The sequence below is a fragment of the Gallinula chloropus genome (genome assembly GCF_964237585.1).
Source record: "Gallinula chloropus genome assembly, chromosome: 3".
Lineage (NCBI taxonomy): Eukaryota > Metazoa > Chordata > Aves > Gruiformes > Rallidae > Gallinula > Gallinula chloropus.
The window spans coordinates 119,527,674-119,547,254 of NC_140087.1; the positions used below are offsets into that span (position 1 = coordinate 119,527,674).

The 19,581-nt window shown below is 52.1% G+C and overlaps 1 protein-coding gene across 1 annotated transcript; it reads left to right on the forward strand.

Moving 5' to 3' along the window:
- Nucleotides 1-569: 569 nt before the first annotated feature.
- On the forward strand, nucleotides 570-3,109 carry LOC311190395 (gallinacin-13-like). Its single transcript, XM_084262305.1, has 3 exons — nucleotides 570-725; nucleotides 1,535-1,703; nucleotides 2,832-3,109. The coding sequence occupies exons 2-3, from the start codon at nucleotides 1,643-1,645 to the stop codon at nucleotides 2,951-2,953; spliced, it is 183 nt and encodes a 60-aa protein (XP_084118431.1). The 5' UTR covers nucleotides 570-725; nucleotides 1,535-1,642; the 3' UTR covers nucleotides 2,954-3,109.
- The last annotated feature ends 16,472 nt before the right edge of the window (nucleotides 3,110-19,581 follow it).

A 19,581-nucleotide genomic window follows, 5' to 3' on the forward strand; every position in this document is an offset into this window, starting at 1 on the left:
ACCTTCAAGGTGGTTTATAAATGGGAAATGGAAGGACTTGGTGATGCCCTCCGTTGTGTTGCTGCTGTGAAAAAGGAGCCTTTGTGCAGTTTCTATTTAATCTTCCCCTATTTGTTGTTGGTTGGGGGGAGATTTCTCTTGGCTATTTGCTTTGTCTTGTTTGCCAGAGTTGAAACTCAAGTCCCACCCCTACTAATTTCCTGGAATGGGCCTGGAGAACAAGTACAAACCAGGGAGTCTGCCAGCATTCTTGGAGAGCTGTAATACACAAGCTTTCCGAACGCTCCTACTCCTGGTAGTTACAGGGATGTATCCAAACTTTCTCAGTTTAGCAAGGGCGTAAATAAGATGCTAAATTGTCCCTTTTCTTGGTGGCTGCAAACAAAAAACCGTTAGCAAACAGACTCTTTGCAGCCTCCAAGTTGGGAAATACAAACTGACCTTTGGGTTTTAAGGATCCCGTGATTTTCAAGCCGACTTTGTGTGTTGGGGAGTGCTGAGGAGGGGACTGGACTTTTTTCACGCTTACCCCTTGCCAGCCTTAAAGGGAGAGAATGGGAGCTGGAAATAATAAAAAGAGCTTGATACTGCAAACACTTGCAAACATCACATGCTTGAACCTACACAGGAGAACCGCCAGACTGGGCCAGCACTAAGATCCTGTCTCCAGCAGCAACCAGTAGCAGACTCCCCTGTGATCAGTGCAATTTGTTAGCAAAACTCAGGTCTTTTTCTCTTTTTCTTTTCTTTTTCTTTTTCTTCTTCTTCTTATTTTAATTTTTATTTTATTAATTTTCTTTCTTTTCTTTTCTTTTCTTTTCTTTTCTTTTCTTTTCTTTTCTTTTCTTTTCTTTTCTTTTCTTTTCTTTTCTTTTCTTTTCTTTTCTTTTCTTTTCTTTTCTTTTCTTTTCTTTTCTTTTCTTTTCTTTCTTTTCTTTTCTTTTCTTTTCTTTTCTTTTCTTTTCTTTTCTTTTCTTTTCTTTTCTTTTCTTTTCTTTTCTTTTCTTTCTTTTCTTTTCTTTTCTTTTCTTTTCTTTTCTTTTCTTTTCTTTTCTTTTCTTTTCTTTTCTTTTCTTTTCTTTTCTTTTCTTTTCTTTTCTTTTCTTTTCTTTTCTTTTCTTTTCTTTTCTTTTCTTTTCTTTTCTTTTCTTTTCTTTTCTTTTCTTTTCTTTTCTTTTCTTTCTCTGTTTTTCCCTTCCCTTCCCTTCCCTTCCCTTCCCTTCCCTTCCCTTCCCTTCCCTTCCCTTCCCTTCCCTTCCCTTCCCTTCCCTTCCCTTCCCTTCCCTTCCCTTCCCTTCCCTTCCCTTCCCTTCCCTTCCCTTCCCTTCCCTTCCCTTCCCTTCCCTTCCCTTCCCTTCCCTTCCCTTCCCTTCCCCTCCCCTCCCCTTTTCTCTCTCTTTTTCTCTCTCTTTTTCTCTCTTTTTTTTCCCTTTCCTCTCAAACACAGCGTGTCCAGGAATGGGCACATCCCAGTGAAACTGTTTGCTGTCATGTTGAAATGCATCAGAGATTGACGAAGTTCTCTCCACTCCAGGAGCATTACACAACCCCCTGGGCACTATAAATCCAGGATTTCCCTCTTCTCCACCTCTTTGCGGCTCTTTGCTCCTCCTCGTGGTGGAACCTCCACCCACCCTCGGCCATGCGGATCCTCCAGCTGCTCTTTGCAGTCATTGTCATCCTTCTCCTCCAGGATGTTCCCGGTAAGGACAAAATGTTCACAGGGGGTTCTGCAGGACTGTGGAGAGAGGAAAAGGCAGGTTCCAACCCTGAGGGGGGAAAGGACAAGGCAGGGCCCTCGAGTCAGAGACAGTGAAGCCCAGGCTGACCTGACTCTTGCTTCCAAGGAACAAACTTGCTCTGAAATGCTTCCCATGAAGTTCCTGGATGCAGACATCCCCTCCTCTCCACTCCCTCAAAACCAACCCAGAAATGCTGAGCCTAAGACAGGAGCCCTAGCTCTGCTCTTGACCAAGCCTTATCCTCCACAAAACAAGAACCCCAGGAAACCAAAAAGCATCTTTCAGGGGAAGAAGGTGGGGGGGGGGGAAAGATTGCTAGTTTATTTTCCTGCCTCTCTGTTTTCTTCTAAGATTCTGTGTTAATAGAAAGACCTTCCCTAGCTGGGCTTTTTCACTGGGTGCTTGTATATGTATTTCAGGAATTCAGGCTTGGTTCAGCTGTTAAGGGGAGACTGGAGTGGTTTAACTTTCATGGAAAACAATCCTGATAATCAACAAGAGGTTTACTTGCTTAGCTGGTTTATGGTGCCATGTAGTTAACTTAAATCCTAGAGAAAAGGGGAGAGAAGAGTTTGCCCACTCCACTGATGGGGGACACCCAAGAGTGTATCCCTCCAGAAACCCCAGGCGTGGTGTTGCTGCTGTGGGTAAAGAGAAGCAGCACATACCCCTTTTATCAAAACAAAGAGAGTTTTAAATACCCCAAACACCAACCTACAAACAACAACAACAAAACCCCCCACCAAGGAACCAACAGCTTAAAAGAAAGAAGAAAAAAGAAGGGAATAAACCCCCAGATAAACCCCCTGTTCCAAAAGAAGCTTCTCTGCCTTTTTGATGTTTCCCAAGGGATCCACTTCACCTAACTCAGCCCAACTTAGCCGACCCAATGCTGTCTGTCTCATCTCACTTTAGCTGTTGAGATACTCCCAGTGCTTGCTGGAGGAAGGTGTATGTGACCTGCTCCACGAAGCCAGCTGAACTTCCCCACTGCCAGCTGCACGCATCCCGTCGCTCAGCCAGTAACACTAGTGGGGCTCTGGGTGTGTTCTGAGGTTCTCCCTAAGCAGGTCTCCTTTTCCCCAGCAGTAAGAGGCCTTTCAGACAGCCAACAGTGCAGAAGCAACCATGGCCACTGCCGGAGGCTTTGCTTCCACATGGAGCACTGGGAAGGAAGCTGCAGCAACGGGCGTCTGCGCTGCTGCCGGTGAGAGCAGCAGCACTGGTGTAGACCCCAGCACCTTGGGGGAACCAGCCCAGAGACCCTGCAACCAGAGATGTGTGGAGGATCTGCTCTTGGACACCTCTGCACCTGCACCTGCTGCTCAGATTGTCCATCACCAATAAAACTGTTCGGTTTATATGTCCTTCTGTGTTCAGAGTGCAGCTGTGTTTCCCTCTGAGATGCACCACCCTGCCCAGTGCTTGGGGTTTGATGCTGCTTAAGACACCCTGGAGTATCCAAAACATCTCCATGGGACCAAGGGGGACACCTGTGTCCTTCCAGAGTGGCAGCAAGAGAACGATCTGCTGGGCTTGTCCAAGCAGTTATGAAGCCTCTCTTCCAACTCATACCTCTATCTGTGTCTCTGTCACAGCCTTTATCAACTTTGCCTCTTCCTCCATCTGTCTATAGTAGAGACCACAGCAGGGTCCATCCTCTTCAAGAGGACAGAGGTATGATTTGCCCTCCACAAGTGCCTCTTCCTCCCCTATAACACCAAGGTGAACCTGGGCAGGTGGCCCACGTTATCCACCTCTCCTACAAGGTAAAGGTGGGTGAGATGGAGAAATCCCACTCCCATGGGCAGAATGATTGAGCTGGGGGTTGCTCAGAGATTGTGGTGGGCTCTGCATCTGCCCTACCTCCGTGTGGAGCAATCCTCATGTGAAATCTTGCTTGCACATTGCAAGGTTTAAATAAAGAGAGAAAGTGCTCCTAAGGCTGATGATACAAGCAAAAGGAGCCCAAAAGCCTGGGGACAGTTTCACTCGTGCCTCTTCCATACAGAGTGTTCTAGGAGGTGAAAGAGAATAAGCTCTTGTATTTCAAACCTTATCTCTGCATCACATGAAGGGCATCACTGCATCATTTCCTGCATATGCTGATACATCAGGTGGAAGTATGAGTGGGAATAGGCCAAGGCCAAGTTTATCTACAGCAGCTCCTCACCAGGGATTAAAAGCAGCACTAAGAAGGAAGGGGAATTGCCCACCATGGTGTGGTGTAGGAGTAGGTCCTCAGCTAGGAAAGGAGGTGATGTAGGGTGATGTAGGGTGGGAAAGAAGAGAGATGTCTTGGGAGGTGTGAGGAGAGAAAGGGTGTGAAGAGATATGAAATTGTCCCTGAGAGAAAAGCTGGAAGGTTCAGCTTTTCAGCTGGAACACACCCAGTGTGCAAGCAACAAGGTGGGCAAAATTCCCACCCAAAAGCTCCCTTGAACTGCCAACACCCCCAGCTACACATCTGGCTATAACCTAAGCCCACTCTGCTATCTACTCCAGAGGGACCAGTCTCATCCTGGAGAAAACAAAGGGAAAGCAGCAAAACCAGTGACTCAACTGTGCCTGCTGACACCCAGCAGAGATCTGTCCCATCCCTGTCTGGACTCTGAGCAGGGAGAGATTCCCCCACCCTTCCTATCGCTGTGGATCAAACCATTGAGGGCCTGGGCTCCCCCTGATCTCCTGGGCTGGGGACACCCCTGTCTTTGCTCCTTTCACTCCACAGGCTGCAAACTGGGAGGCAGTGCCTTCTCACAGCCCTTTCTCCTGGATGCTGCTCCTCTCTGTTGAGTGACAGTCGGGCTCCTTGGGGACCTCGGAGAGCTCAGCCAGGGGTTAGCAGCCACTCCGGCTCTCTCAAGCCATCAGGCCCATCGAGCAGATAAGGCTCTTCTTGATAACAGGACCTGCCAGAAGCCAGCCTCCAGTTTTTCCACCTTTTTGAAGTCTGGGCGGTGAAGTTTCGCAGAACTTTGTCTCCTTGCCAAAGTAACCAACTTCCAGCTCCAGCTCTCCCCTTCCCTCCTTTCCCCTGACCTCCTCCCCCTGCCTAACCTCTTCCTCCTCGCTCCTCCACGCAGGCACCTCTCCACGGGGCTGATAGGGATGCTGGAGTGGGGGGGAGGGACATGACACATGGGGGGGATGAGGGAATGATGTCATCTGTTTTTAGGCTGCTGCTGGAGGAGGCAAGGGTTAGAGACGTCTGCCTCTACCCAGCCTGGCGCCACTGGTAGCCTTCCTTTAGCAGCCAGCTGCCTCTGCCCCTTATCAGAGGCAGGATGACATCTCAGGGATGGGCTGCTGGGGCTGCAAGGGAAAGGAGGTGGGGAGCCCCTGAATGTGACCCTGCTGAGCGACACGCATGCCTGGGTGTGCACATGGGTCTGTGTGTGTATCTCTGTGTCTGTGTGTGTGTGTGCTCACTGGCAGAAGCTGCAGAGGGAAATTGCTCCCAGCAGGATGGAGCCAGCTATCAGCCGCCAAGGAGAAGAAAGCATCTCTGTGCTGCAGCCCAGCTGGAGTCAAGGGGGATGCTGTGTTGCCCAGCTTTGCTCCTGCTGAGGCCTCGGAGAGTTTAACCTCTCACATCCTGGGCAGGCAACCTGGAAAACCCTGTGTGACCCTCGGCAAAGGGATAAAAGAGCCCCCCTCTCCCTTGTCATCAAAGGACGTGAATCCCTTTGGCCCTTACCCAAAGCTTGGGGTCAGGAGGGTTCTCAAGCAGAGCTGGCTGCAAATTAACCATGTGAATGGTTTTGAGATGGAGTGTTGGCCTTCCTCTAAATGCTTTTGGCAATTTTTCCCCATTATAGAACCACAGAATGGTTTGGGCTGGAAGGGACCTTAAAGATCATCAAGTCCCAACCCCCTGCCATGGGCAGGGACACCTCTCACCAGACCAGGCTGCTCAAGGCCCCATCCAACCCAGCCTTGAACATCTTCAGGGAGAGTGCCTTGAGCTGCAGCCCAAGGAGAGAGACAGTTCCCTACAGCACTGGTGGTTTTAATATTTTTCTTTTATATGATTTATGAATTATTATGAAATAATAAATTAATAATTATGAAATAATTTATTTCCCCACCCCAGCTGGAAAATTTATACTTCTTTTTTTCTTGGAAAAAAATTACAATTTTCTGTAAAAAACATCCTCACTTGTCAGAATTGCAGTGAGAAGATAAATACTAGAAAACTAGGGGTGCTCTAAAATCAGGGTCACCTTCAGGGACTCATTCCCACCTAAGCCCTGCTTCAGAAGATGCCTCTCACCTCAGGCAGAGCCAAGCCCTTGCACCAGGCAAGTGACCTGAACATCTACAAAGCAAAGCTCTCCATCTCCTTGATCTCCATGGTTCCTGTGAGAGCCAGAGGACCAGGCTCTCTGTGGCAAGAAATTGGGTCTTACAAGGGTTTTCTTATCTGCATGGATGGCAAAGGCAGCCCAGGGTGACCCACCACTGTGGAGACACCTCTGTCAGTCAAAAGAACCTCTGCCAGCAAAACCTTGGCACCCTTTTTTTACATGAATAAACTGATATCCTGTTTGCAAAGGGACAGAGAAAGGATGCATCCATGGGGACTGTCCTGTGCTGACCTCAGCCGTCCTCATCAGAGCACAAGCCTGGCAGTTGGTCAGCCCTAACCTCTCAGAGGCTGTGCATTAAAGTACATGTTTTTCTAGGTGTAAATAAATGACTTCACCCCCCCTGGCAAAGTGCTCTGGGCGATTTTGGCAGCCTCACAGGGAAGAACAGCAGTGCTGGAGCAATGCAGCCCACCCCCCATCTCCCCAGGGAGGGAGTGCTGGCCAGTGGGGATGCTCCAAAACAAACGCTGCAGCAAGGAGCTGCTGGGCTGCTCCTCAGCACGCTGGCAAAGCCACCTCCAGCCAAAAGCTTGTGGCTTGCAGTTCAGAGACACCCCAGGGATGAGAGGTGGTGTTAAAATTGGGCAAAGTGAAGGGCAAAGGCTTCACACCCCAGATGAGAGAGAGTGGAGACCTCTTTCCACTCTCCATCCCCCTCCACGGGGTCACTGTTTCCTGGACCCTTTCCCCAAGTCCTGTGAGCACTTGGCCCTTCCCCTGGGACCACGTCCCCACACCTGGGACAGGAAAGCTGTCAGGAGATCTTTACTTTCCAGATCTTGGTGCTGCTATCAGCGACTCCCACACACTGGAAATGAGACATGTGTGACAGCATTTTTTCCATCCATGAGCTTATCACTGCTGAGACGAGGGGAAAGGGCTGGGGACTGTGATGGGGAGGAGGACAGGGGAAGGAGAGGAGGTGCACGAGCTAAATACTCACCTACCTCACCCTTCACCCACCCCATGCCCCCCAAAACTATGAAAGAAAGAGGAAAAACAGGGGGTTTGGAGGAATGTGTTGGCAAGGCGGTGATGTCAGACCCATAGCCTCCTGGCCCAGTAGAGACAGTCCTAAATTCCTTGGGTAAGATCCTAAAAAGCTCTTCCTGAAAACATATCTCTTAATCCATGAGGGTGTGTGTACAAATGGAGAGACCTTCTGCAAGGAAGTTGGCTGGGCTAGCAAGACCCCAAGGGGTATGACCCCTCCTTGGAGTCGGACTGATCCTTCCCAGGACTTGGGGGGGATGTGAGGGGGATGCTCCAGCCAGCAGGAAAGAACTTAATACTGAGCAAAAAAGCTCAACTGTGTCAGACACAGACAGAGCAGCTGGGACACCATCACTGTGGCTGCAGTTGTCAACTGCTGGGTTTTCACAGTGGTCACTTTTATCTAGTCCAGGGAAAACAGGGTCTTGGCCCACAACACCATTTCAGAGAACACAGCCCAAAACGTGGCTTGTTTAGTCTTTATCCAGAGAAGACAGAGGGACCAGAGGTAAAGTGTGGTTCTTCAAGTCTGGCAGTCCATCCCCAGCATAGAGGACCTGATGCCACGGTCCTGGGGTGCCAGGAAACATCAGGATTTGTGCAGGAGATGCAGGGACAAAACCAAACCTGTATCCAGCTTTAAGGAATTACAAGACTTGGTGAGTCTTCTGGTAGAGGTCTGGAGTTGGCAGCACTTGCAACGGCAGCATGTCCCAGTTGTGTCAGCAGGACAAGGAACTGAGGATAAATATCTAAAGGGTGGGACACAGGGGGCCATGGGCAGCCCCTTCTCAGTGGCTTTGGGGACAGGACAAGGGGTGATGGGCTCAAGTTGGAGCACAGGGAGTTCCCCACCAATGTGGGGAAGAACTTCTTCCCAGTGAGGGTGAGGGAGCCCTGGGACAGGCTGCCCAGGGGGTGTGGAGTCTCCTTCTCTGGAGAGATTCCAGCCCTGTCTGGACACCGACCTGTGTGCCCTGTCCTAGGAACCCTGCTTTGGCAGGGGGTTGGATCCAATGATCTCCTGGCTTGGATCAAGCAACCACCCAGCAGGAGGTTATGAGGCTGCAGAGCCAATTCCACAGTGTGCCAACCAACCATGGCCAAACCCAGGGCTCCCTCCTCCCTCTGTAAGAGGTGTCAATACAGAGAGCCAGGAGTGCTGGTGTCATCAGATTGCCAAAATCACACAGGGCATCAGTGGCTGACCCCTTCTGGGAGGAGGCAGCACCCAAATTAATGTTCAAGTATGCACTGATTGGCTAGTGAAACCATTGGCATGAGCCATGGGTGGGGTGAACAGAGAAGCAGCTTCTCCTGATTCCTTGTCCTGCCTGAGAAATTCCGGGACTAAAACCGGATCTTTTTCACTCACTGAGCCCCACTGACAATAAACACAGGCAGCAAGACAGGCTTCACTTTCATAGAGGTGTTACACCAGCCCAGAAATGTCCCTGGAGCCAGATTGCTCCTCCCAGACAGTGACAGAAATGCTGAATAAAAATAAAATACAATAAATGAAACCAGTGTTTATTTTCTGGGCTGAGCCTGCCTGAGCCAGCATCCCAGCAAACAGGAGGATGGAAGAGGATTGCTGTGGGAAACAACCTAAAGGTTTGGCACTGGTTCAGCTTAAGGGTAGAGGTTTATCCTAAAGCATGTGACCAGGCACGTGGAGATTTGGTCTCCACTCCTGCCTCTGGATGGCTTTGCAAGCTTTCCTGCCTCAGTTTACCCAATCTGTAAGACAGGGCAAAAGAAAATCCCCTCTCTCAGAGGTGAATGCTGGAGAACAACTCGTCAAAACATAGAATGCCTGAGGCTGGGTGGGACCTCAGGAGATCTCTGATCCACCTCCTGCTCCGTCCAGGGCAACTTCAGAATCACAAGGTTGGAAAAGACCTTTAAGATCAAGTCCAACCATCCCTGTCCTGTGCTAAACCATATCCCTAAGTACCTCATCTACCCATCTGTTAAACACCCCCAGGGGTGGGGACTCAGCCCCCTCCCTGGGCAGCCTGTGCCACAGCCCCACAACTCTGCCAGGGAAGAACTTTGCCCTCCCAGCTGAGCTGACCCTGCCCTGGGGCAGCTTGAGCCCATTGCCCCTTGTCCCATCTCCTGTCCCCTGGCTGAAGAGACCATCACCCACCTCTCTGCACCCTCCTGTCAGGTCAGTGTAGGCAGTGATAAGGTCTCCCCTCAGCCTCCTCTTCTCAAGACTAAACCAATCAGCTACTCAATCAACTACTGCTAGGGAAAGCTGCAGGAGGTATCCCAGGGTGACAAAACCCATTTATTAGATTTTTAAGAAAGGGCTTAGAACATGATCTTGATAAGTTCTCACAATAGGAAAGATTTTTTTCCTCCTTCTGCTTCTATAAAAGCAAAACCCTGTAGCAGGGAAATTCCTCCATATATCATCAAAAGATAAAATAGTTCCTCTTTAAAATCACTTTTAAAATCACTTTAAAAAGGGATTTTCACTTCTCAGCATGAAACTTTCCTTCTTGGGGGTGTGGAGGGGTTGAACCTCTTTCCCTCCCCACCTGCTGTCACCAGAGAGGACAGATTGTGGTGGGGCCGGGCAGCGCCCGTGAGCAGGGCAGCTCCAAGCTGCCCATGGGGATCTCCTTGGGGTGAGCCCCCAGGAGCTGCCACCCTCTCTGCTGCTCTCCAGGGCACCCAGCCATGCCTGAAGAGACCGTGGGAGTTTGGCTACTGCTTCCTGTTTCTTATCAGCGCTCATGTGCAGCCTGTCACTGATCCCACGTGGCTCAGCCACCGTGCACCCACCCCGGGGCCAGCCCCATCTTAGGGGGTCCCCCACTATCTCCAGCACTGGCTGAGACTTTGTTGGGGGCTCACAGTTTTCTGAGGGCAGAGGAACTACCCTGGCTCCCCATCACCTCCAGTCACCCCGCTCCCCTCTGGCATGGGCTCGGATGTTCCTTGCCAACCAAAATAGCAGCAGAGACAACTAAGTCAGGAAGGGACTCAGAGGGGAAAAAAATCCATTCAGAAAAACGTCGCCCACACCACCCCTTTGGGGAGAATGACCCAGCCCCTGCCACCTGCTGTGGACCCTTGTTCTTCCCCCTCTTCATCTCCAGCCTTGCAGGCAGGGGAGGTGATGTGACCCAGGTCGCACCAACCCAACGCCTTTGCGTCATCGCTGCTGCTGTTTTACATACACACTGAGGAAGTGAAGAGGCTGCAAAGAGCAGCCTCAGGGCCCGGCTTCTGCTCTCACTTGTTTCTCTTTCCTCTCCCAATGTTTGTCCTCTGTAGGTGGCTCAGCAAAGGAGATGAAGGCAGTTCTGCACCCAGCAATTCCTGGAGAGCAGCCCTGGAGCTGACCCAGCTTTGACCACCGCTGCTTTCATTTGGAGAGTTACCCAAACTTTCTTATTGTTGGCATTTGACCACCTAACAAGCCCAAAGGGAGCCTACCCATCCTTCCAAAGGCTTCCTGATCTGGCCTCCTTGGCAAAGAGTCCACAATGCTAGCATGCCAGGGCATTGCACATCAATCCCTTTCTTCTTGTTATGCTGGAAAGAGTCTGCTCCTTCACTCAGCCCATGCACTCATGACTCACTGAGCCCATCTTTCTTTCCCTATCCAGATGCAGTTTAGGATCACAGTTCTCCCTTATCATGGCCCATCCTAGGCACCATCTTCTCATAGTCATGATGGTGATGTGATCACCTGCAGACCCATCTGGTGAGGATGCATATTCTCCATCTCTAGAGCATGCTTGGAGATATCTGGATCAGCAGTAGGATGCTGAAGAACAGGTCACACAGCTCCCAGGGTTCCCTCATTGCTTTCTCCACATGTCCTGGCTAGGCTTCACCACCAAGTGTTAGTGGTCCAAACCTGCCCCACTGATGCCAGCTGGAGACCTGCCACCAGAACCATGAGCACAGGCTCAGCTTCAGCATATCACTGATGTTAGTGGTGGGATGAGATGGGCTGTAGAGAAGGTTTGTGGCCAGGGGAGGTTGGCCAGCATTACCTAATTCTTATCACCAGCCATGTCCTGGCTAAGTCAGTCAGTTCCCTGCATGCTCATGGGTGCCACTCTCAGGCTGGGGTTTTGGTTTCCATCCCCAGCACCATCACTTGTTACATTCAACCTCTGTAGGATTCCAGGTAGAGCTTTTTCTCTAGATGGAACTTTTGCCAAGAAAGGTTGGATCAGAGGATCCTTGTGGTCCCCTCCAACCTGGTATTCCATCATTCCATGTTCTGACACACCAGCAGGCCGTGCTGCCATTCAGTGTGACCTGGACAGGCTGGAGAGTTGGGTGGAGATGAACCAAATCCAACAATGGCAAGTGTAGGGTCCTGCACCTCAGGTGGAATAACTCCAGGCACCAGTACAGGTTAGGGGCTGACCTGCTGGGAAGCAGCTCTGCATAGAGGGACCTGGAGGTCCTGGAGGACAACAAGCTCTCCATGACCAGCACTGTGCTCTCATGGCCAAGAGACCAATGGGACCTGGTGGCCTTGAGAAGAGCTTTGCCAGCAGGTCCAGGGAGGTTCTGTTCTCCTCCCTCTCTGCTCGGCCCTGCTGAGGCCACAGCTGGAGTTGGGTGTCCAGTGCTGGGCTCCCCAGTTCAGGACACACAGGGAGCTTCTGGAGAGTCCAGCAGAGGGTACAAGGATGATGAGGGGTCCTGGAATGTCTCTGATGTGAGAAAAGGCTGAGAGAGCTGGAGCTGGTCAGCCTGGAGAAGAGAAGGCTGAGAAGGGATCTCTGTGATTCTGTGGTTCTGTGATCTCATCAACACAATCAATAGCTAAAGAGGGGGTGTCCATAGGGCTGGACTCTTCTCAGCAGTGCCCAGTGACAGGACAAGGGCAACAGGCACAAACTGCAGCACCAGAAGGTCCATCCCAACATGAGGAAAAACTTTTTCCCTCTGTGTGTGCCTGAGCCCTGGGCCAGGCTGCTCCTGTCTATGCTCAAGGCAGCAGCTCAGTCTGACCACAATAGAAAGCATACCACTAACAGATTAATTAGCAAAGCTTCACAACAGGCTAATTAACAGTTTCCCACAGGGCTGTGCTTGGTGTCTCCTGGCCAGGTACAGCCAGGCAGGTGTGTGACAAACCCCACAGGCAGATCTTCTGGAGCATCCCCCAGGTCCCACTTTGCTGTCAGGCTGAGACCTGTTTCCTAACGCCATGAGAAAGATTTCTCTGGGCTGCCTTTGTCTCAGCAGCTTCCCCTCACAGCACAATGTCTGCTGCAGGAGAAGCCAGGATCTTAATGTCCCTCCTATCCCCCATTATTCCTCTATATTCCTCTTCCAGGCTCTTTTCCTTATCTGCCACCACCTTCCTGTTTTTCTTCCTCACTCAGCACCCTCCAGCCTCCCTGGCTCCTGGACCATCGTCTCCTGTCGAAGAGCTTCCTCCTCTGGCTGATGTCCTCCCAGTGATAGCCCCAAGCATCCCTGGGGGGCCTGTGGGCATCCCTGTCTGGAGAGGGTGGCGGTGCTTGACCCCGTGCCGAAGGGAAACGGCGCTGGGAGGAAACGACAGCACTGGGCTCCCAGAATATCTCTGCAAAGGGCTACCCCAGGGATGCAGAGATAACCAGAAAAAGCCTCATTTTGGGGGGAAGGGGAAGGAGGTCAGAGCTGTTTGTCTGAGATGTTTGTGTGTCATCTGGCATAAACACCAGTCTGGGCTTTCCCAGCGGGCGCCAGCACCCTTTTTTGGAGCAGGGGCAATTGCTTAGGCAGCCTCTGCTCACCTTGGGACGTGCAGCTCAGCACCACAGTGGGAGGGAAGATGCTTAAGGCCCTGGGGAGACAATGCTAGGAGGGACAAGCCCTGATGCAGCAGTTCCCACCAGAGTGTCTTCCCTTTTTTGGTGTTGGTTGCCTGGGGTGGGGGCCAGTCCACAGTTAGGACCTCCCTGTGCCTGGGCTATCCTTTGTTCCCTTGGGTGGGACCTACAGGTACTTGATCTGTGTGTGGGAACACAGTGACACTGCCCATCCTGTGGGACAGCTGCCTGCCTTGTGAGAACTACCATAGATAGTGCCCACCATACAACTTTGTGGGCCTGTCTCAGAAGCCTGTGTCCCTTGCAAACATCAGCACATAGTATTTGCTGGCTACAAGCCCCAGGAGAGGCTGCAGATACTCCCTGCACTCAGAGCATGCAGTGAGGCCCCTCTGGGAAGACCACACGGTGTTCTGTGAGACCTCAAGTGCTGAGGTCCATCTCCTGGAGGACAATCAGGTGCTGCAGCATGGTGGAGGAAGCTACCACCACCTCTTTCCCCATCCCAGATGTTTGCCATCCCAGGAACCCCCAGCAGCCAAGTGGTGCCCTGGGAAGGGAAACAGGAACAAGGACCTGAGAGACACCCAGATGAAGTTCAACAAAAGCAAGTGTAAAGTCTTGCATCTGGGAAGGAACAACTGTTCATTTCAGTACAGGCTGGGGGTGACCTGCTGGAGAGGAGCTCTGTGGAGAAGGACCTGGGGGTCCTGGTAGATGACAGGTTGGCCATGAGCCAGCAGTGTGTCCTGGGGGCTGAGAGAGACAATGGGATCCTGGGGGGCATCAGGAGGAGCGTGGCCAGCAGGTCAAAGGAGGGGATCCTCCCCCTCTGCTCTGCCCTGGTCAGGCCCCACCTGGAGTATTGTGTCCAGTGCTGGGCTCCCTGGGATAAAAAAGCCAGGGATCTCCTGGAGAGAGTCCAGAGGAGGCTATGGAGATGATTAAGGGCCTGGAGCATCTCCCCTGTGAGGAAAGGCTGAGTGAGCTGGGGCTGTTCAGTCTTGAGAAGAAAAGACTAAGGGGGGACCTTATTAATGTCTATAAGTATCTTAAGTATGAGATGTAGGGGGCATGGGCAGCCCCTTTTCAGTGTCTGTGGGGACAGCACAAGGGGCGATGGCTGCAAGTTGGAGCACAGGGAGTTCCCCACCAATCTGGGGGAGAACTTCTTCCCAGTGAGGGTGAGGGAGCCCTGGGACAGGCTGCCCAGGGGGTGTGGAGTCTCCTTCTCTGGAGAGATTCCAGCCCCGTCTGGATACCAACCTGTGTGCCCTGTCCTAGGGAGCTGCTTTGGCAGGGGGTTGGACCCGGTGATCTCTCGAGGTCCCTTCCAACCCCTGTGATTCTGTGATTCTGTGATCCCCTTGCCCCCCACTGCACAGGCCTAGCTGGTGATACTAATACAGTACAAGGGCTGTGTGTTGGGACATCCACCTCCTTTTCCCCAAGTGAAGGTGGCCACCTCACCGCTAAAGAAGACCCATTTCAAACTAGCTGGCTTGCTACCTCATCAGCTAGGGAACAACCCAGCTGCCAACTTCCCCTCCAAGGCTGAAGAATTCTCCAAAGTCCCAGAACAGCATAATTTCACACTTAGGTCTTCAGTTTAAGTACAGGCACGTGACTCTTGCGAGGAGTAGAAAGCACGCTTGCTGTCTCAGGGCCAGTTCCATCCGCTCTTCCCAAGCTGAACCTGCTGCCTTTCTCCTGCTATATTTATCAGAATGATTTTGCTGGTTGGAAAGTGCCTGGGGAGGCAGCGGGGGTGGAGAGACCTTGGAAAACAGCCATGGGAGAAAACCTGCAGCTGCCTCTGTCCCGATGTGGCTGTTTCAGGATGCTCTCACGTCTCCCTCAGGGTAATTCCAGTGTAAAGCTGGGAGGTTGTTGGTCTTTGTTGAACTGCTCATGCTCCACAGATCATTTTTTAAGTCTTTAGCACCTTTTTTCATGGCCAGCTGGGCTCATTGCCCTGGTGCTGGAGGCTGGCTCACCTCCCAAACCTTCATGACCCTCATCTCCAGCTGGAGATTTCCAGGATGAGCTGGTGCCGCTTCTTCTTTGCCAAGGAGAACTTCTCCTTTGCCCATAAATGTGTAAAGGGTGGGTGTCAGAAGGAGGGAGCCAGGCTCTGCTCAGGGGTGGCAGCGACAGGACAAGGGGCAGCGGGTGCAACTGGAGCAGAGGAAGCTCCATGGGAATGTCAGGAGGAACTTTGTCCCTGTGAGGGTGACAGAGCCCTGGGACAGGATGCCCAGAGAGGTTGTGGAGTCTCCTTCTCTGGAGACATTCAAACCCTCCTGGATGTGTTCCTGTGTGATTTAGTCTGGCTGATCCTGCTCTGGTTGGACTGGATGATCTTTCAAGGTCCCTTTGAACCCCTAACAGATGGTCCAAAGCAATTTGTGTTCCCCGCTCCGTCCCTCAGTGCTGTCCCTCAGAACCCTCAGGGACATCAAGCCTAAATTCTTACTAATGCCAGTGATATTGGTGCACTTAAGTACCTAAAAAGCTTTTGACACCACTGTGGCATTGAGATGAGAGGAGAAGAACACGCAAAACCTCTTCAAAACCCCCTCAGCGAGGAAGAACAGCGCACAGGTGCCTTTCGCTCCCCATTCTTTTGCACCTCTTGGTAAGATCTGTTCCCAGCTGGAAGCCCTGCTTCTGGCAGCCACGAGGTCCTCTCTCAAATCTCTGCAACTACAGAGGTTGAGCAAGCCTGTCAGGCGATTCCAGTGCACGGAATCCTCTTGAGCAACTGGCCTTGCAGCAACAGCACTCTTCACTGCGGAGATTCTTCTGGTGCTCAGCTTCCTGCTGGCTCATGGTGCACATCCCCCCCCCCTTGTGCTTCAGCCTCTGATGTGGTTTGTTGGTTGGGTTTTGTTTTCTTTCCAGGCCATGATGAAGCAGAGCTCTGCAGTTGCCTTATTTAGCTGCCAGCAGGCACTGTAAGTGCTCCCACCGACCTCCGTGAGGGTCGGTACTTGATAAGCGCTGAGCAATGGGGCTGTCTCAGGCCTGAGCAGATGGCAGTGGCATCATCAGGCAGGGACCTGATTCAATCTCTCCTGCAGGCACAGATGAAGATGCTGCAGCTCCAGGATCTCATCGCCCTCTTGGTTTTCCTTCGCTCTGAAGTGAATCTGCCTTTGTTTCTTTTAGGGAGGGGGAGGAAGAGGAGGGGACCACCCAAGCCTGCTGTAGGGACAGAGAGCAATGATCACATCTGGAGGAGGTATGGGATGAAGGAGAGGTGAACCATCCCTGCTTATCTCTCCCTACTCCCTCAGAGGAATGCTGGAGTGAGGGACTTTTCCCCATAGGAGCTTACAGTGAGATGGGGTGGGATGTCCCAGCTCCCTGGAGGCGTTTGGGATGGCAGTTACCAAACAGCCATGGAATGAGGTGGTGGAAATCATCCTCCAGGAATGAAACACCTTCCTTATGAGACACTGAGGGAGCTGGGCCTCTTTAGCTTGAAGGAGACTGAAGGGTGACCTCATTAATGTCTATCAGTATGTAAAGGGTGAGAGTCAGGAGGATGGAGCCAGGCTCTGCTCAGGGGTGGCAGCGACAGGACAAGGGGCAGCGGGTGCAGCTGGAGCAGAGGAAGTTCCATGGGAATGTCAGGAGGAACTTTGTCCCTGTGAGGGTGACAGAGCCCTGGGACAGGCTGCCCAGAGAGGTTGTGGAGTCTCCTTGTCTGGAGCCATTCAAACCCACCTGGATGTGTTCCTGTGTGATTTAGCCTGGGTGCTCCTGCTCTGGCAGGGGGGTTGGACTAGATGAGCTTTCTAGGTCCCTTCCAACTCCTTAAGTTCTGGCATTCTGCTGTTCTATGAAACCTGCTCACAGTGATGGGTCCAGCCTTTGCCATGCCCCAGGGAGTGGCAGCAGCAGCTGTTTGACGCTGCAGTTTCCCGTCCAGCCAAGGACATCTGCTCCACACACATCTCTTTGTAAAGTCTTCCCGGACCACGAGGTGGCATCAAAAACCAGTGTACCCTGACCCAGGCTGCTTTCCCCTCTGGTTTGGCCTCATCCAGCAAACACAAGAGGTCCTTAGCGGCATCCTGCTGGGATGGACACAGCACAGCGTCTCTCTCCTCACAGAGACCCGTGGGAAACTCCCTGCTGGCTTCCTCAGCCTACACATGATTTCCTAAACAAATTAAAATAAAATAAAAAAAAAGATGCTTCCAGTTTCACTCATCTCCAAAACAGGCTCAGGCTGGCTTGTAGGTACCCATGTCACCCAGTCCCTAGTCCCTCAGGCGCTGACCCTCAGAAACCCTTCCCAGCACCTTGCCCTTCCTGCCCCAGCTCCTTACAAATGACCCCAATGTTTTCCAGTCCCACCAGCCCTCCTCCTACTGCCATTTCCCCCTTGAGGCTCCTGCACAAACAAAGCTAAGAACAGGGGAAAAAAACCCCAGGGTTACCAGGAGAAACCTGTGTCCCCAGGCAGCTGGCAGCGTGTGACAGACCCTCATACGTCACCGAGCCCCTGGCATGGTGCCTGGTGTGATAACCTTCCACTGGAGCACCAAACCCCACACATTTCTGAGGGGTTTTGGGAGGTTTTCCTTCCTGACAGGAGTAGGGAGCCTTAGAGATTTGCAAAAGAGGAGGATAGTGCAGGCAGGGTGGGCAAGGGGCTGCAGCCAGGCTCCCCACTGGACAGGACTGCTGCTTTCTCCATCTGGGCTCACCAAGGGATGGGCTCAGTTTCCCTTCTGCAAAGTGGATGCTGATAACGTATGAAACTGGTGTCTCCCTGCACCTGAACTCTGTGTGCACAAGACACAGCCTCCATCTCTGTATTATCTATAGAAATCAAACACAATACAGCACAAATATCTGGGCTGAAGGACCCCCTGCCCCTCACAATGTGTGAGCAGGAAAGATCAAGAGATGGAGATAAATTCTCTTTGGGTAGACAAAGGCAAGTTCAGCCCCGTTTCTTGGCCAGCTGCTTTGGGAAAGCATCTTCCCAACCCTGTACTGTCTGTAGGAGCAACTCCCATCAGCCAAGAACTCAGGAACTCACGTTGCTCAGGCTCTGGTCTTGGCCATGGCCAACCTCTGAGACCACGGGGGGAGGCCAAATTGTTACACACTCCCCCAAAAAGCCATGCCCAGAGCTCTCTGTAAAGCCAGGATGTCAAAGTTGCTCTTGATGGAAGGCACTGCCACGCTGTCCTTGCAGGTGAGTAAGAGTCACCAAAGCAGGGGGGCATGTTTTATCTGTCCCTCTGTCCATCACCCCCAGAAAAAATGCTCTGGATGCAGATTTTCATGGTGTGTGTCAGCGCCCCAGCTTCTCTCTCACTTCTTCTTTCCAGTGGATTTCCTCCTTCAAGGCCAGATGGAGGTTTCCTTTTGAAGCACAAGAGCTGTCCCCATCCTTGGCTTTTCTTATGCAAGCCTGTCATCTGAGCAGTGGGTGACCGCAGAGGGGCACCGAGGGGAAGTCAGCTCTTGTTTTCTATCACAAGCCAGGACAGATGGACAGAGGTTGTTATGGTCAGGCAGCTCCAAGGCACAAGCTCAGCAAATGATGGAGGGAAGAAGTCAGGATCAGGTGCCCAAGGAGAGCAGATGATATCTGAGCACTTACCATCATGCTTGATATTCTGGGAAGCTGGGGAGCAAAAATCAAAGTCAGGCGTGTACTGACCTCAGGCAGGTCACAGAGTCTGCTCCAAAGCTTAGGAACCAGCCTGACACCTTGGATGGGAGGCACATGGGAAAGGTGCCCTGGAGGTAAGGTGTTTCCTCAGGAGGAGCTCTTGGTTCAACAACGCCAAGTGCAGAGTCCTGCACAAGGGACACAATAACCACATGCAGTGATACAGGCCTGGGGGAGACTGGCTGGAGAGCTGTCAGGCAGAGAAGGACCTGGGGGTGTTGGGTGACTGCGACTGACCAAGAGCCAGGAGTGTGCCCAGGGGGCCAGGAAGGCCAATGGCATCCTGGCTTGTGTCAGAGCCAGCGTGGACAGTAGGTCTGGGGAGGGGATTGTGCCCCTGTGCTCGGCATTGATGGGGCTGCACCTCGAGTGCTGGGTCCAGTTCTGGGCCCCTCACCATCAGAAGGACATGGAGATCCTGGAGTGAGTCCAGAGAAGGGCAACCAGGCTGGGGAAGGGGCTGGAGGGCAAATCCTCTGAGGAACGGCTGAGGGAGCTGGAGGTGTTGAGCCTGGAGAAGAGGAGGCTGAGGGGAGACCTTCTCCCCACCTCCACTGCCCTGCCAGGAGGGTGCAGAGAGGTGGGCGATGGTCTCTGCAGCCAGGGCACAGGAGATGGGACAAGGGGCAATGGGCTCAAGCTGTGCCAGGGTCAGCTCAGCTGGGAGGGCAAAGTTCTTCCCTGGCAGAGTTGTGGGACAGAGCACAGAGGACCACCACTGGCTCCAAGAGTACCCCAGTGAAAAACTGACAGGAGAGGGGCCTGGCCACACTGAATAATAATTGAACACTAACATTGAAACCTGGATCACAGAATCATAAAGTCATTTAGGTTGGACAAGACTCTTAAGATCATCCAGTCCTACCATTAACCCAACACTGCCAAGTCCACCACTAAACCATGTCCCCAAGCTCCACATCTACACGTCTTTTAAACACCTCCAGATATGGTGACACAATCACACCCCT

Excerpts from the sequence above, each read along its gene's own strand:
- LOC311190395 (XM_084262305.1), top strand. The coding sequence starts at position 1,643 with ATGCGGATCCTCCAGCTGCTCTTTGCAGTCATTGTCATCCTTCTCCTC. Across the intron at positions 1,704-2,831 it reads TCTCCTCCAGGATGTTCCCG|TAAGAGGCCTTTCAGACAGC; the intron begins GTAAGGACAAAA and ends TTTCCCCAGCAG.